Source organism: Protopterus annectens, chromosome 8.part1, assembly GCF_019279795.1.
Source record: "Protopterus annectens isolate FY-2018-M chromosome 8.part1, PAN1.0, whole genome shotgun sequence".
NCBI lineage: Eukaryota > Metazoa > Chordata > Ceratodontiformes > Protopteridae > Protopterus > Protopterus annectens.
This window is the reverse complement of record NC_056742.1, coordinates 502,298,837-502,317,594: the sequence shown is the minus strand read 5'-3', so window position 1 is coordinate 502,317,594 and position 18,758 is coordinate 502,298,837. Positions and strand designations below refer to the sequence as shown.

Genomic DNA, 18,758 nt, shown 5'->3' with positions numbered 1-18,758 from the left:
GTTATTAAGGTTACGATTTTTGTTAATATAATCTGTAAAGGAAAGGAGGTCAGTGGTAGTACTGTGTGAAGGTCTGAAACCATGTTGACAGCTGGAAAGTAAGTTATTTTGTGTTAAGTGGTCAAGTAATTGCCTATGGATACATTTCTCCATGATCTTTGCTAGGGGGGAGAGAAGGGCAATAGGACAATAATTGGAGAGCTCATTAGAGTTTCCGCCTGGATGTGTAATTTATGTAGAATAGTTATAGTGATTTTAGATTCATATTGGAATAGTTATAGTGATTTTAGATTCATATTGGTTGAAACAAATGCATTTTATAGATTTGATTGTGTGACACTCATGCACTAGCCCAGTAAAGAAGGAGCTTAAATCTTCACCACTAACACCAGTGAGGGACGTGCACATTGGGAGGATGATGACTACACACACAGTAAAGTACAATTTCCCTTAAGAGCACACAGAGATCACAATCAGTCTGGGGCTGGTTTCTCTCTCTCTTTCCAGATCCCCAATAAGACTCCCCACTGGCACAACTATAGGGTTAAGATCACAGGTGAGTGGTCAAGCCAAAACCCCCAGCACCCTCTCTGTCCAACCAGTGCTTTGTGTCCATGTCCAAGTAGTTCACACATACACATACCCACCCACACACACACACACACACACACACACACACACACACACACACACACACACACACACACTTTGAGATTTGATTTATATACAAACACACAGGCACGCCTGGGGAAGGCTGGCACAAGTTCTCTAGCTATGCCCCCTTCTGCCCAGACTATAAGGTAGTACCAGCTGCCACCAACCACTCTTATCAGCTACTATAAGGCCCTTACATAGGGTGACCAATTCTACTGTGTAATATTACTATTATCCAAAAGGTAAGCATATCCAAGCCCAAAGCTACTTGAGTGGTATGTACAGTGTTACCAAATACATATGCAATTACTCCAACAGCTTAAATATCTCTACACAAACCAGTCACAAGTAAAAGGTTTAAATATATTTAATAATAAATAATAAAACAAGACAATACTCAGTAACTCAATACAGTGACAATATCATTCAGAATCACAGGAAATACTTTAACTCATTACAGCTGAGTGACATCTCCAGGTGTTTCTGCAGTCACCTCCTACTGCATCTGTAGGCGTCAAATATAGCCTGTTCATATTTGCATTAATAATTCCAAAACCATGCTACATACAGGGTATCAGAATATTTTATCTTGAAGCATACATGATGGCAAACACAGTTGTATTGATATATGAACTCTGTCAATTAGTATTGGTTAGAATGGTAAGGTGATAACTTTATTTTTTAAAGGCTGAAGCCACACCCACTGGGACTTAAAGGTACATACTCAAATGAGCTCTACTGGAGGGAATGAGTTAAAACAACATTGCAGAACCGTCTCACATAAATACAGAAAACATCTAGACTACTCTTACTATATTCCTAACTATCTCTAAGAGATACTATGCCCTAATGTCTTACTTACAGACCTAAGCAGATATTGATGAGAATTGCTGAAGAGATGTTTACAGGTCCAGAAAAAAATGCAAAATGCCCTGACTTTCTCTGAGATGATTCTTAAATTAATAATACACATTACTGCTGGGTCATCTCAGATGACATCATTCTTGTCACCTATGCCTTAGTTTCCAGGCCAACAGAAACTTAAAATTTAACATGTGCTTGCAAAAAAAACATCTCTCAGATGCTGACACTTATCTCTTAGAAGCTTGCCAAGAACTGGGAATCATAAAACTGTTAAATACTTTTACCCGTGAAACCTATAATTATCTCTGTCTCAAACAATAGAATGAATTTCCAGCTGCAGACATTCTGACTTTTAGTTCTGATAATCACACTCATAAAATTCTTTATTTAATTTTTCAGAGTTTGCAAGTTAACTCTGTATGTCCCAACTTCTGCTATGAAAACATACATTTGCACAGGCATATAGTCCATATACATGTTTGCTCTTCTCCACCAGAGTGCACTGTGGTTACATTTTTGAAGCTTAGCACATAACATATAGTTTAATCATAACATACAGTTCTTTTACATCTGTAAGGCAAGCCTGGGTATCATATTAACATTTACAATGACATAGAATTATTTACAAAATTCTACCTAGCTGGGCTGGCAGCATTCACAATTCTCCCTTTCCCCCTGAGAACTCAAGCTAGTTTTTCAAGTGACCCTTGAGAAACGTTTCTAGAGAGGGTTGAGTCTATCTGGTAATACTTTACTCCATTCCCTGTCTTGACAGCCCATCTGTGTTGGCATTGCTAATCCCACTGCTGTGTTGCACTGACATATCATATGCTTGCAATCCTAGGCTCTAGCTTAGTAATTTGGCATTTTTCTGGCTAGCTCAATGTAGCCATGTTAGGGGATTGTGGTCTGTAACTACAACAATTTCCTTCCATATAGATGAGGCTGACATTTCTGCAGGGCCCACACTATGACTAGACATTCCTTTTCTACAGCTGCATAGCATTCCTCCTTGGGTTGGAGCCTACGACTAAAATAAACCACTGGGTGCTATTCTCCCTCTGAAGAAATCTGTCTAAGTACAGCCCCATCCCATGGTTCGAAGCATCCACTTGCACAAAAAAGTCTTTGCTGTAATCTGGACTGGCTAACACAGGGGATCCTCCCAAAACTTCTTTAGGCTTCTGGAATACCTGCTCACATGCTGGGGTCCACACCACCTTATCTGACCTGTTTTTCCTTGTCAGGTCTGTGAAGGGAGCAGCTATGGTACTATAACTGGGGATGAACTTTCTATAATACCCTGCTGTCCCTAAGAATGCGCTCATCTGCTTTTTGGTAACAGGTGCAGGCCATGCCTGAATGGCTTCCACTTTGGCCAGTTCTGGCCTGATCCTACCACTCCCTACTTTATGTCCCAGGTAGGAGACCTCTGCCATACCCACTTGACATTTACTGGGCTTAATGGTCAACCTTGCCCTCTGTAGCCTGCCCAGCACCTCCCTGAAAAGCTGAAGGTGCTCTTGCCAGGAATGGCTGTAGATGGCAATATCATCTAGGTAAGCAAGGGAAACTCTCCTGCTAAAATATGATGTACCAGCCTCTGGAAAGTTGCTGGGGCATTTCTCATCCCAAAGGGCATCTTTGTGCACTCATACAAGCCAAAAAGAGTCACAAAGGCTGACCTCTGTCCAGCACTGGGAGTCAAGGGCACCTGCCAGTAACCCTTGGTAAGATCAATGATGGTAAGATACTTAGCCCCATCCAGTATCTCTAGGGCTTCATCTGTCCTAGGCATGGGTTAACCATCTGACTCTGTGTGACTATTTGATTTCCTGCAGTCCACACAGAACCTGCTGCTGCCAACCTTCTTTGGTACCAGCACCACTGGGGAGGCCCAGGTACTACTGGATTCCTGAATTACACCTAGTTCCAACATTTCCTATATCTCCTCCCTCAGAGTCTGTTTGACCCTCTCAGGCACCCTATAAGGGGCCTGCCTAACAGGCATTTGGGGTCCTGTATCCTCATGGTGCTGCACCAGGTGGGTGCACCCTGGTTTCACAGTGAACATGTTCCCAGACTCCTGTAACACTGCCCAGATTTCTCGAACCCGGGTAGGGGATAGCTGCTGGGACACTGTTACCCCTTCCACTGAGGGGTCAGTTCAAGCCTCACTGAGGAGATCAGTCAACAGATCTCCCTCAGACTCCTCTTGAAATCCACTGCAAATACTCAGCACAAGGGCTTCCATATCATAGGAAGGGTTCGTTATGTTAACATGGTACAATTTCTGCCCCTGCTTCCTGCCTAGCAGTACCACCATGTAGTTAAAGCCACTGACCTTCCTTACCACCTTGTAGAGTCCCTCCCAAGCTGCCTGCAGTGTATTGTGATTGACAGGAATGAGAATCATTACCTGCTGCCCTACAGCATACTCTCTAGCTCAAGCATTCCTGTCATACCAGACCTTTTTCTGCTGTTGGGCTTCTGGCAGGTTTTCCTGGGCCAAGCCCATGAGGTCCTTGAGCCTTCTCCTGAGGTTTAGGACATATGGCACAACAGACTCCCTTGTGGGATTCACACTCACCTTCCCACTCATCTCAAATTAAATCCAGAGGCCCCATCACCGTATGCCTGTACAGCAACTCAAAGGGTGAAAAGCCTGTGGATTCCTGGGGAGCCTCTCTGTAAGCAAACAGATGAGGCAAGTATTTGTCACAATTCCTCTTAAACTGGTCTGCAAATGCCCATAGCATGGACTTGAGTGTAGAGTTTAACCTCTCAACAAGAGCATTAGTCTTGGGATGGTAGGTGTGGTCTTTAGGTGCTTCACCCTACAGTACTTCCACAGACAAGTCGGCAGGTCTGACATGAAATTGGCACCTCTGTCAGTCAGTATTTTATTTGGAAAACTTATCTTGCTGAAAATTTCTAACAAAGCATTTGCCAGCTTTTCTGCCTCAATGGAGGATAGAACCACTGGTATCTTGTAGCATAATCTACTACCACTAGAATATAGATTTTCCCTGTGGAACTTGGGGTAGTCAGAGGCCCTACAATATCCATAGATACCCACTGAAATATCTCCTCAATCACAGGCAAAGGCATCAAAGGAGCTTTCACTTTTTCTCCTGCCTTGCCTACCTTTCGGTGGCACTGCTCACAGGTCCTGCAGTACCCTGTTACATCTCTGGAAATCCCAGGCCAATAGAAGATTTGCATAATATGTCTCTTTGTATGTTTTATGCCCATATGACCTGCAAAGGGAATATCATCAGCTATGGCTAGAAGTGCCAGAAAGTAGGGACTGGGCACAACCAACTGCTGTATTCTCTCACACTCTAGTCCTTCCTCAGGAGTCCACTCTTGTACAGTAACCTTTCATCCCAGTATACAGATTTTCCCTTCCCATGAAAATCAGGTGCCTCACTAGTTACCCCCTCAGGCCTTGTAATGTAGGCTCTGAGAGCTGAGCCTATCTCATCTCTCTCTTTGTAACCCTTTCCAGCTCCCCTTCCACAGGAAGCCTGCCTTCCTCTGACAGCGGTGCCTCACTGTCAGCCTGGGTACTACTACTCACCTCTGCCCTTGTAGTCACTATGCACATGGGAACATCAGTACCAACAAGCAGCTCTGGCTCACCTTCAGTCTCACTACTACAGGGTAGCTCCCTCCCTGAAGTAGCCAGTTCACCAGTCCTCGCTGCAAGTGTGTGGTCTGTCTGGGTCTCCCCCAGGCTATCAGACTCAGATGCTTGTCTCCAAGCATGACTGAGTGTAACTGCAGCCACACATGGTACTGCATTATCACAATCCTTCCCTATCAGCACATCTGCAGGATGGTAGTTTGGTACCCTTGTTGTCTCAAGACAACCTACTCTTGGCATTTTGTCATTTCCGCTTACTGGCTGTCTTAACTTTTGTTCCCCACTTTGGTTTCATGGACATCTTTATGCTACATGGCCCCAATGGTTGCCTTCAGAACATCTAACCCTAGGTTCTGGCTGTGTACCTGGACTAGTGGCTTCCCTTGCTATTGGCAGATTCTGTTGCAGCAGTCTGGGCTGCCCACCATGGCTTTCCTTAGACCATGAGCAGCACTGGGTGTCCCTTTCCTATGCAGTGATGCCCTGCTTGTTAGGTATAGGTCTCCCTTCTTCCCCAACTCATCTACAGTAAGGCATTGTCTATCAGCTAACCAGAATGTCATGTCCTCAGGCAAAGTACTAACAGCCTGTTCCCTCACCAAAAGGTATGCCAGCCCTTGAAAAGTGGTGACCTGACATCCACTCACCCATCTATGAAAATAAGTATTTAGTTCAGCAACATATTCTGTGCTCACAAAACTTTTTCCTATAAGCTGCAGGTATTAGCTTAAAAAATTCTAGCTAACAATTCTTTACAACATTATACTTTTAAAAAGTCATTATCAGACAGTTTGGACAGAACAGTTACTGCTTTACCATGGAGTAAGGGGGTCAGGAACCATACCCAGAGCCCTTGGTCATCATCATACTGTTTACATACCCTCTCAAACATATGAATGAAACTATCAAAAGTATCCCCCTCTGTAAATTGTGGAAGGAATTTACTGACCTTTGTTGCTAACGTGGTTTAGTTACTCCCTCCCCCATTACCTCCATGACTCTGGCGAAGAGTCAGCATCTCCTTTTCATGTTGCCTCTGCCTCTCCGTCACCTCAGCTTCCAGATGTCTCAGAATCTCTGCTGCTTCAAATTCCAAATGCTTGGCCTCCAACTCAAGTCTCTTTAAATCTAGATGGATTTTAAGTCCTCTGTGGAAAGAATGAGTGGTCCATTTCCTGAGAGTTGTACATCTCCACGGCCAATCTGATTGTCCTTCTGTTTGCTATTTTCTGATGCAGCTGTGACCAAAGCTGCAATCATGTCTGTTTTAGTCAGGTTTCAATGCACCAGTCCTTTACCCTGGCACATCTCAGCCAATTGGCTCCTTGTCAGCTTGTCATAATCCTCTGCTGACATGCTTGCCTGCTCTCCCTGACTAACTAAGCTAACAAAAGAACTAAAACAACTGTGATATGAACTCTAAATGTTCACTGCATGGCTGATTTAGAGTACAAAAACACCTTCAGTCATCACTGTACACAGCTACAAGAATTCAATATCCACACTACTACAAGCCAATTAATATGTGATGTGGCTATCTCACCACTATCAACCAATTAATATGTTATGTGGCTATCTCACCACTGCCACCAATTAATATGTGACTCCCGTGCACTGGCCCAGTAATCAAGGAGCCTCAATCCTCACCACTAAGACCAGTGAGGGATGTACACATTGGGAGGATAAGTACACACACACAGTAAAGTACAATTTCTCTTAACGGCACACAGAGATCACAGTCAGTCTGGGGCTGGTTTCTCTCTCTCTTTCCAGATCCCAGTAAGACTCCCCACTGGCACAGCTATAGGGTTAAGATCTTAGCTGAGTGGTCAAGCCAAAACCTCCAGCACACTCTCTGTCCAGCCAGTGCTTTGTGTCCCTGCCCAAGTAGTTGATGCACACACACACTTTGAGATTTGATTTATATACAAACACACCAACACTCCTGGGGAATACTGGCAGAGGTTCAATAGCTATGCCCTCTTCTGCCCAGACTATAAAGTAGTACCAGCTGCCACCAACCGCTCTGATCAGTGACAATAAGGCCCTTGCAACGGGTAACCAATTCTATTGTGTAATGTAACTATTATCCAAATGGTAAGTGTGTCCAACGCCGAGGCTATTTGAGAGTGGCCTGTACAGTGTTACCAAATACATATGCAAGTACTCCAAGAGCTTAAATATCCCTGCATAAGCCAGCCACAATTAAAAGGTTTAAATAGATTTATTAATAAATAATAAAAGAATAAGACAATACTCAGTAACTCAATACAGTGACAATAGAGTTCAGAATCACAGGAAATATCTTAAAACAACATTGCAGAACAATGAACTATGTCGTAAATGTCTTACTTACAGAGCCAAGCAAATATAGATGAGAAGTGCTGATGAGATGTTTACAAGTCCAGAACAAAATACAAAATGCCCTGACTTTATCTGAGAGATAGTTCTTAAATTAATAATACATATTACTGCTTGGTCATCTCACATTTTTACACAAAACCAAAAACAAAAAACTGTTAAAACTCCACTGATGGTGAGTGAAATACTAAGGCAGTGGGTAAAAACAGAAACAGACTTTATTTGCTTAAGTGCTTTCGGAGAAGCAAATACCTCTCCTTCATCAGACATTTTGCAAGCCAATTAAAACGCCTTATATACACTCAATGAACTTTCAATTAAAATCAATTGGATGCAATTAAGTATTTTAAATAAACCATTGCAAACTTATTATCCATTTGAATAAAATATTTTCTTTAAGTCATTCCATATTACATCTTATTATTAGTAAAGAAAACTTAGACTTAAACAAACCATTATATATTCTAAAAACAATTACACATGCTAACCACAGAATACTGCTAAAGCCTATCAAAATTCCACTTGAAAATAAGTTATGTCATTGTTCAATATATTGTCTATGTGTTTATTAATATATAAGAAAGACAACCTTATCTTCTCAAGGCTAAAAATTTCAATATACATTTAAGAGAGACAAATTCATTTAGACCCGGGGGGGCATATGCAACTGTCCTAATGTGCCAGTAAAGTTCTTGTATTTCTAATTCTAATTGCCATGGACTGCCTCTAGGGTTAAGTAATACTTGATGTAAGATAGCAAATTTAAAGTTGTGGTTTGGATATTCAGCTATGTGCCTGGCTAAAGCATTATTCATATCTTGTTTCTTAATGGCGTATTGATGTTCATAAATACGTTGCTTTAGCTGCCTTTCTGTCCTACCTATGTAAATCGCAGGGCATTGTTCACAAATAGCAGAATAAACCACAGCTTTAGTTGTACATGAAAATTTGCCTTGAATCTTGTAATATTTATTTCTAATCCACACTTGTTTATCTCCAAAAAGGTGCTTGCAATAATGACAAGCTCCACACTTGACCATTCCTTTATTCCTAATCTTTTTGTTATTATTAATACTTTTCGGAATGAATAAATGAATTTGTCTCTCTTAAATGTATATTGAAATTTTTAGCCTTGAGAAGATAAGGTTGTCTTTCTTATATATTAATAAACACATAGACAATATATTGAACAATGACATAACTTATTTTCAAGTGGAATTTTGATAGGCTTTAGCAGTATTCTGTGGTTAGCATGTGTAATTGTTTTTAGAATATATAATGGTTTGTTTAAGTCTACGTTTTCTTTACTAATAATAAGATGTAATATGGAATGACTTAAAGAAAATATTTTATTCAAATGGATAAGTTTGCAATGGTTTATTTAAAATACTTAATTGCATCCAATTGATTTTAATTGAAAGTTCATTGAGTGTATATAAGGCGTTTTAATTGGCTTGCAAAATGTCTGATGGAGAGTTATTTGCTTCTCTGAAAGCGCTTACGCAAATAAAGTCTGTTTCTGTTTTTACCCACTGCCTTAGTATTTCGCTCACCATCAGTGGCATCTCACATTTTTGTCACCTCTGCCTTAGTTTCCAGGCCAACAGGAACTTAAAATTTAATATGTGCCTGTGAAAAATACTTATCTCTTAGATGCTGACACTTATCTCTTCGAAGCTTGCCTAGAACTGGGAATCATAAAACTGTTAAATACTTTTACCCTTGAAACATATAATTATCTTTTTCAAACAATAGAAAAAATTTCCAGCTACAGACATTCTGTTTTCTAGTTCTGGTAAACTTCTTCTTCTTCTTTCAGCTTTTCCCGGTTATGGGTCGCCCCAGCAGATCATCTGTCTACTCATGATTGGCAGTGGAGTTTTACAGTGTCTAGTTGCCAGCCCGGCGCCCAACTTTCCACAGAAGGCACACACATGCACACACTTAGGGCCAATTTAGAGTGTCCAGTCCACCTACTGCATGTCTTTGGGATGTGGGAGGAAACCAGAGCACCCCGAGGAAACTCATGTGACCACAGGGAGGACATGCAGACTCTGCACAGAAGGCACCCCAGCCAAGAATCGAACCAGAGAATCTCTTGCTGTGAGATGGCAATGCTAACCACTGCACCACCGTGGCCACCCTTCTAGTTCTGGTAAACACACTTATAAAATTATTTATTTTCTCAGAGTTTACAAGTTAAACTCTGTATGTCCCAACTTCTGCTATGACAATATGCATTTGCACAGGCATATAGTCCATATACATTTTTGCTCTTCTCCAGCAGAGTGCTCTGTGGTTACATTTTTGAAGCTCAGCACATAACATATAGTTTAATCATAACATACAGTTCTCTTACATTTGTAAAACAACCCCATGGGTCAGATTAATATTTACAAATGACATAGGATTATTTACAAAATTCTGGCTAGCTGGGCTGGCAGCCTTCACAGATTGGTTATGGTAAGTTTAAATGTTTTTGATTACTGTTCTGATCTGAACCTGAAGAATGGCAGATGCTACCCAAAAGTGTTCATTTGTTATTATTTTCTTACTTTATTTGGTATACTAGTATGATTTATATTAAAGTACGTTTTATGTACATAGCTGTGGTGATAACATTGGTTGTCTGTTGGTTATACAAATATTTTTACAGTGCTGTTCTTTGAGAGCCATTGCCCTTTCTTTGTATATATATATATATATACACACACACACACACACACATATATATATATATATATATACACACACACACATATATATATATATATATATATATATATATATATATATATATATATATATATATATATATATATATATATATATATATATATATATATATATATATATATATATATATATATATGTGTATATATATTTGACAAAAAAATCAAGTATTCTTTAAAATTTTTCCAGGTGATAACTGCAATTTAGAGTGGTACAAGAGATGTACAAGGGCAGTGCGACAGTGGTGAGGTCTGCAGTAGGACTGACGAATATGTTTAAGGTGGAGGTGTGATTACATCTAGGATCACCTCTGAGCCCTTTCATGTTTGCATTAGTGATGGGCAGGTTGATAGACGTGATCAGACAGGAGTCCTCATGGGCTATGATGTTTGTGGATGACATTGTGATCTGTAGTGTCTAGACAGGAGAGAAATGAAGGTCAGCAGGACTAAGACAGACTATATGTGTGTGAATGAGAGGGAGGACAGAGAAATGGTGAGGATGCAGGGAGTAGAGTTGGCAAAGATGGATGAGTTTAAATACTTGGGATCAACAGTTCATAGAAATGGTGAGTGTGGAAGAGAGTCAAAGAACAGAGTGCAGGCAGGGTGGAGTGGGTGGAGAAGTGTGTCAGGAGTGATTTGTAACAGACGTGTTCCAGTAATGAAAAGGAAGGTCTACAAGATGACAGTGAGACCAGCTATGTTATATGGGTTGGAGACAGCGGCACTGATGAAAAGACAGGAGTCGGAGCTAGAGGTGGCAGAGTTAAAGATGTTAAGATTTGCAATGGGTGTGACAAGGATGGACAGGATTAGAAATAAGCATATTAGAGGGTCAGCTCAGGTTGGATGGTTTGGAGACAAAGAACAGGCAAGATTGCTTTGATTTGGACATGTGCTGAGGAGGGATGCTGGGTATATTTGGAGAAAGATGCTAGGGATAGAGCTGCCAGGTAAGAGGAAAAGAGGAAGGCCTAAGATACGGTTTATGGATGTGGTGAGAGAGGAAATACAGGTGGTTGGTGTGACAGAGTAAGATGCAAAACACAGGAAGAAATGGAAACAGATAATCCACTGTGGTGACCTCTAGTGGGAGCAGCCAAAATAAAAAAAAAAGCAGAAGATATAACTGCAATTTGTCTAAATCCTTGATACTGTTTAATGCTCCAATTCCTGGCGGTATTAAAAAAAATCACAATATTCATTGATATGTTGTCTGTTAATGATTGCTACATAAATTATTACTAACAACTGGTAAAGCAATATATTTCATCCTTTTAAAGATTTCTTAAAAATAAGCATTGTCATCAAGAAATTAAGTCAAACAGAATAAGAGTTAAAGGTCCTACATCTAATTACAGCTGTACATATTACCTGGAAAATATATAAATGAATGAACAAAGTAATCACATATTTTTGTTTTCACTACTGGAAACAAAATAAAAAGAAAAATTCCATGAGCGTCTTACACAATCTATGTCTGCTAGTACCACAATACCTACTTACTATTAATTTTATTATTCCCTAACCTTGGCAGACATGCTGATATGTTGTTGTCTTTTGAAAAGCCATTTCTACCTATAATACACTGAGGGCACAACTGATGATCCCTACTCTGCGTTATCAGTCACAGTTCCATTCACTTAGAATGAGAGTAGTGATAAATACAGACAGGGGTGAGAATCCCAAGTAAATATGTCAGCAATGTTTTGTGCAATCACTCTTGCATATGTATTCCCTACATGTGTTACGACGGGTCTACTTCATATGATCGATAGCTCATTTGATCGACAAGCTTTTCACAGTGACCAAAACACCGAAAGCTCAAAACACTGAAAACTCATTTGATCGAAACTCATAACACTGACACATGAAATTCAAAGCATTATGCTCTTTTCCCCACTTTAGCACAATCCTGGAGTTAGAATATATAGTTAGGGGTGTGTGTGGGGTGTCGCCCCCCCCCCCACATACGTCATACATTTCAAACATATACATGGATACTTATAAATGCAATGACTAACTGTTTACAGACAACAATATTTATCTACACAATGTGGGGGCTCCATCACCACACCCCCCAATGTGGGGGGCTGTGCTCCCCACACCCCCTAACTATATATTCTAACTCCAGGATCGTGCTACAGTGGGGAAAAGAGCATAATGCTTTCTATTTCATGTGTCAGTGTTATGAGTTTCGATCAAATGAGTTTTCAGTGTTTTGAGCTTTCCGTGTTTTGGTGTCAGTGAAATGAGTGTTGATCATATGAGCATTAGGTCATATGAAGTAGACCCGTTACAGCAACTATGAAATGTTCCAGGAAAAAGATAATGGAATAACATAGACAACTTAGCCTTTTTAAGAGTAATATTTTGTGAGTTTTCAGGTTCTGTCTTCCTTCTCTGTATCAGCAAGAGTGTTTTATTTCTTGGCTTGCAAAAGCTCAGTTAATTAATGAAGCTGTTCTCACTGATTTTCTGCTGCATTCATCTTCAGACTATAAAAGGTGCAACAGGTTTAAAGCCCAGGAAAGAAAAAGAAAGGAGGTTTTTGCAAAAGCATGAAGTCAAATAGTTCTGAATTTTAAGGCTGAATATCTTTTTGGCCTTTCTGGTCGTGAAATAAAATGAGCTACAGGTATCTCACTGGATTTGTTTTCATTAGCAAACACTTTTCAGATGTGATAGACATTCTGATGCTATAGCAAGGTAGATAGATTCCGAAAGAAAATTTCATGGGATTTCCTTCAGGCTGAGTATGATATGTATTGAAGATAGAAATGTCTATAGGATCATAGGATCATAAGAGGTTACTAGGCTAATGGCCCTGGGGCCCTTACAAGCCTAGCCAAGGGTTTATCTCCAAAAAAGAAAAATCAGTCAGCACCTGTCACCCCTGTCAATGAGGGATACAGGTGGAACCCCTGGGACAAATTTGGGGGTTTCCATCCACTCATCAAGGTTGCACTTGAAGAGGGTCAGCAGTACTCTGTTTGACATGTATGGGAAGTCTATACCAGAGACAGGGCAGCCTCTGGGAGACAAACCTGTCTCTCCAGCAGGTTTTGTTGAATTATATTGGATTTAGGCCTAACAAGTGGGTAATGCACGAGGAGATAGACTTACAGATATGGAGCATCTCTAGTAGGGCAGGGTCCGATATTGCCTTGCAGGTGAGACACAGACCACCTCTGAGCAATCTCTTTGACACCGAGTAAAGTGATAGTTATTTGAGCCTGTCCACATAGGACAGGTGTTGGAGGCCATGGATTCTCTTTGTGAGGTATTTTTGTGGCCTTTCCAGTTGGTACAGATGTTTGAAGAGGTACATACCAAATGGGGTGTTATACTCAACTATGGGTCTAATGAGGAAGGAATACAGAGAGGTAATAACCTCCTTTTTTCTGAATGCAATCCCTTTATTTATGAGATGAACCAAGTGTGAAGAGTGGGTAAAGACAGATGAAGGCTGCCAGCCTAGCCAGATAGAATTTTGCAGATAATTCTGTCATTTGTAAATATGAATATAAACTACAGCATCATTGTCTTAAATGTAAAAAAATACTGTTACATGTGGAAATGGAAATAAATGTGACAACAGTGCACTCTACTGACCAAAGTAAAGCATTTGGTGATCCTTTGATGTAGACAGTGGTGCCGAAAAGTCTAGATGAAGAAATTCTTTCTATTGTTTTAATCAAGAGTTAAATTGCTAGATTTAAACATGCAAATGTATTTTTATTACTCTGCTCCTGACCAGCTGCAAGATAACAAAAGGGTATGCTAAGAATATAAATGCAGTTTCTATTAGCCTGGGAACCTAGGGAAGTGTGAAGAATGATGTAATGTGTAGCCTGGAAACCCCAGGAAAGTGTGAAGAATGTAAATCAGAACTGCAATTTCAATTTAAATAGAGAGAACCAGAGAGGATTATGCATTTTTGTCTTGTCCATCCAACTCATCAGCTCTCTGCCTGTTGTCTTATGTAAGTTATCTTAGACTTGTGTTTTCTTTTAGAAACAGCTAGAAACTAGAAAGATTAGACTAAATGTTTTTCTGTGATGTTAGAACTGTACTGCTGAATTATTTTAAGTATTTCTATGTAATCTCTGAACTCTTGACTAGCACTGTGTAGTAAGAAGTATTGCCTTGTATTTTTATTATTTATTATTAAATATTTAAAAACCTTTTAACCGTGCCGGTTTTGTGTAGAAATAATTTAAGCTCTAGAGTACATTGCATATTTATAGTGATTACTGTACCAAGTCACTCTAATAAGCCTTGACTGTTTAGTTATACTACCAATTGGATAATATTGCACAGTAATAATTGGACACCTTTTTAAGGGTCTTTGAGTAGCTGATAAATATTAGCTGGGTGGTGGCCAGTGGTACTACCATATAGTCTGGGTAATAGGGGCACAGCTAGAGAACCTGTGCCAGCCTTTCCCAGGAATGTCTGTGTGGTTGTATAAACTCTCATCTCAAAGTGTGTGTGTGTCAGCTACTTGGGCAGGGACACAAAACACTGGTTTGACAGAGAGGGTGCTGGAGGTTTTAGCTTGCCCAGCTAGGCTGAGATCTGGACCCTATAGCTGTGCCAGTGGGGAGTCTTATTGGGTACTTGGAGAGCAAGGGAGCAACCAGCCCCGGACTAACTGATCTCTGTGTGCTCTTAAGGGAAATTGCACTTTACTGTGTGCATTTGTTATCCTTTCTTCATATGAGATGCCCTCTTTGGTGTTAGTGGTGAGAATTAAGGCTCCCTGATTGCTGCACCAGGGCATGGCATCACACCAAGTAAAAGGCTTTTCTGACCACTGCCGCCCCATGTAGGTTGAATGTGAGATTGTTTGTCAACCTGAGTACCCAGATCTCTCACCATGGGTTATGTACTTAGGGGGTTGCCATCAATGTGGTAATCAGCAGGGGCCGTGTTTTTGCCGAATGGTATGATAATACAATTTTTTGCATTTAATTTAAGGTCATGGCTTTGGCACCAGTTATCTGTAGCTGTGAGACCATCTTGCAGTATGTTAATGTCATTTGGGGAGTCAATGACAGCACCCAACTTACAGTCATAAATCTGGTCAGCCACAGGCCTTTTGTCTTTGCCTGGACCTCTGAAAAGTAGATGTCAACAGTAGGGGTCCCAGGACAGATCCCTGAGGAACACCACTAGTGACAGGTCTACTGTCAGAGGTGGTGGCACCTATTTTGATGTTGTGAGTCCTATCTGTGAGCAAGTTGGCCACCCATCTGATAAGATAGGGATTTACACCAAGTTATGTTAGCTTTTCAATGATGCCTGAGTGGGGGATTGTGTCAAAGGCTTTGACCAGGTCAATGTAAGCTGTATGTACTGACTTTCCCTCATCCAGGGCCTTGGTGGCAGTCTCAACAAAGTCAACTAGGTTCAATAGGCAAGATCTGCCCCTGATGAATCAGAACTGGGTAAGGTTGAATGTTTGGAGATTGCCTATGTCCTTGTTTATGAGATCCATAATAATACGCTCCATGGCTTTACAGATCAGACTTGTCAAGCTAATGGGGTGATAGTTTCCTGGGTCAGTAGTGGCACTAGTTTCCTGGGTCAGTAGTGGCACCACCTTTGTGCAAGGAGATGACAATGGCAGTTTCCCACTCTGCTGGAATGAAGCCTGTAATTAGGCTGTGGTTAAATAGGGTGCTCAATGGTGAAGCTATTTCTTGCTGGAGATGGTGCAGAATACAGGATGGAGATGGTGCAGAATAACCGCAAAGTAGTGCTTTTTAGTATGTGAAAGTATGTGCATCATCATCTAGGAATGAAAATACACTCTGAGGAAAGGAAAGGTTCCACTTAGGATGTAGGTAACCTTTAAATCTGTTAGCTTCATGAAATATGAGAAATTCAGAAATGTAAGCACAAGTAAATTGTAGTAGTTATTTTATTAATTTGATTTTTGGCAACTTTTTGAAAATAAAAAAAAATACTTCAGTTTTGTTTTTGTCCATATGTTTCTAAAGCATTTACATCTCCCTGCAATAATTATTTTACATTTTGAAACTCAGGCAAAATGATGAAAAATTCAAAAAAGGAAAAATACTTGTGCATTGTAACAACCTGTAAAACATTTTAATTAAAAAAATATTTTATAAGAAACAACTTAAAAACAAAATATTAACCTCTCTGTTGAGCCCTGAAATAATTGTGCTGATGACTCCAGTGTCTTCGTTGACTGTAAACATTTTTAGTGATTCTGGTTCCTGTCTCACAATGGAGTAACCAAGCCTAGCATTGTCGGTCTCAGGGTCATCAGCATCTGTAGCCGTTATGGTCATCACAGGCGTACCTAAAAAAAAGCAATTTTTAATGTTAATTATATGTTAATTCACTTCATCTTATCTTTCCCAAGTACAGTGTTACACATACCCAGATGCGATCCTAATGTTTTCTAGGATGAGTGATGGACTGTAGCAGTCAATTAGAACATCCTCTGCAGTACTGCACAAGTTTCTCACATAAGTCTTGTCCTGAATCCATCAATTGGTTAGCATTTTAGAGTTTCCTAGTTAAGGATTTAGTGCATTACTAACATTTTAAAATTCATCAGTATATCAGGCAGTTAGGGGCAGCCACAGTGATGCAGCAGTTAGCATTGCCACTCCACAGCAAGAGGTTCTCCGGTTCGATTCTTGGCTGGGGTGCCTTCTGTGCGGAGTCTGCATGTCTTCCCTGTGGTCGCAAGGGTTTCCTCCTGGTGCTCCGGTTTCCTCCCACATCCCAAAGACATACAGTAGGTGGATTGGACACTCTAAATTGGCCCTAGCTGTGAGTGTGTGAGTGTGTGTGCCTTCTGTGGAAGGTTGGGCGCCAGGCTGGCAACTTGACACTGTAAAACTCCACTGCCAGTCATGAGCAGACAGATGATCTGCTGTGGCGAACCCTAACCTGGAAAACCCAAAAGAAGAAGAAGTACATCAGGCAGTTAGAATGTGATCCCTTGGTATATAGTCTGTGCCCTTCTGCTTTCATGCAAGACTTGTAGCAGGAAATGTCTCTCAACTCCTGGTACAACACCAGGATAGATCAAAATGGACAAATAAACAACAAACTTCTAGTGCACTGGAATACCAAATAGTCTACTCCCAGAGTATAAAGCAAAATATGGAGCAAATCAGTGTGTTTAAAAGGGAAAATTATAAACAGATACTTGGAGTGCAGTGTATGTTTGGAAGCAAAACAGTAAGGAGAAGGTGGAGACATACATGGGGATGTGGTGGGTTGTTCTGTCTAACAAGGGGTAATAAAACTGAGAAAGACATGCAACTACTTTTAAATGTTACAGGTGCAGTGGTTAAAAGGCTGGGAAAATAAAACAGGACAATAGACAGGGGCAGGTACAAACAGCAGAATAGACAGGTGGAGGGGTTTGCAAAGATGTATGCAGACTGGAGGGGTATGTGAAGGTGTAGGTTATGCAAACTGGTGCGGTGGAATGCTAGAGAGAAAGGACAGTGAGAAGGGTATGTGAAAGCACAACAGAATGTGAAAGCGTATGGATAGTAGGAAGGGTAAGTGAAAGCACAAGAGAACCAATGAACCTATGAGAGTACTGTCACAAGTGGGAACCAGATCCCTTATCTCTGGTCGTCAATAATAGGTTCATTTCAGAAAAGCCTCTGTAATTTTTGACAGACAGAGTATGATTATGCATTATGTGAAAATTGGAAATGGCCACCAATTGAAATTTGATTGTTAAAAAACTGGATCCTTTGTGAAAAAGATCTGCCGAGAAATCCAGAAGGGTTATAAGAGGGTCTGAAAATTTGGAAGAAGCCCATATGGTAAGCATTCGTCATTTGCTGGGATGAACTTTCCTAGTATATGGTTTCTGAGAAGATGATAAAATATGGATTACTGAATCAGAAATCCTGGCATCTCTGGCCACTTTTAAAATTGAAGAAATCATGCAGATAATTTCAGGTTTTCAAGTTTCGATGGGGTAACTGGACGGTTGAGTCAGAAGATTTGGATGAGGATCCAATACCCAGGGTGGATGTACTAGAGGAGGCCAGAGGAAGGGAAATCAGATTTGCCAGGGCCAAAAGGGGGCAATGAGGATACCTCTGGCCTTGTGCCTTCTGACTTTCTGAAGAAATTCTGTTATGAGAGGAATAGGAGGAAAGGCATAAAGGCAGTCTGGGGCTAACTGTAGACAAGAGTGCCCCTCAGTGTTTGACCTTGTGGAGGGATGAGGGCAAAGTAACTGTTGTACTTGTTTAGGTATGAAGCAAAAAAAGAAAAACGCAAGCTTGGTCCTAGTGACTGAAAATCTGTGTCACCATTGTTGGAATGAGAGACCACTAATTGGGGCAAAAAAATGGACCTGCTCAACTTGTCTGCCAGAATATTGCAAATCCCAGTATGTGCTTCACAATAAGAAAATAGAAAGACATTGCCCACTTACAAACTCTCATGATTTCCCAGCAAAGTGAATAGAACTGGGTTAT

The 18,758-nt window shown here is 40.6% G+C and overlaps 1 protein-coding gene across 1 annotated transcript in view; it reads right to left on the bottom strand.

Annotated features, from left to right (window-relative positions):
- Window positions 1–18,758, bottom strand: part of LOC122810422 (cadherin-1-like) — a 656,917-nt gene that overhangs the window by 134,197 nt on the left and 503,962 nt on the right. Inside the window, exon 7 of the mRNA XM_044082033.1 lies at window positions 16,431–16,597. Within this exon, the coding sequence (XP_043937968.1) occupies window positions 16,431–16,597 (167 nt within the window). The remainder of the gene's footprint in view (window positions 1–16,430; window positions 16,598–18,758) is intronic.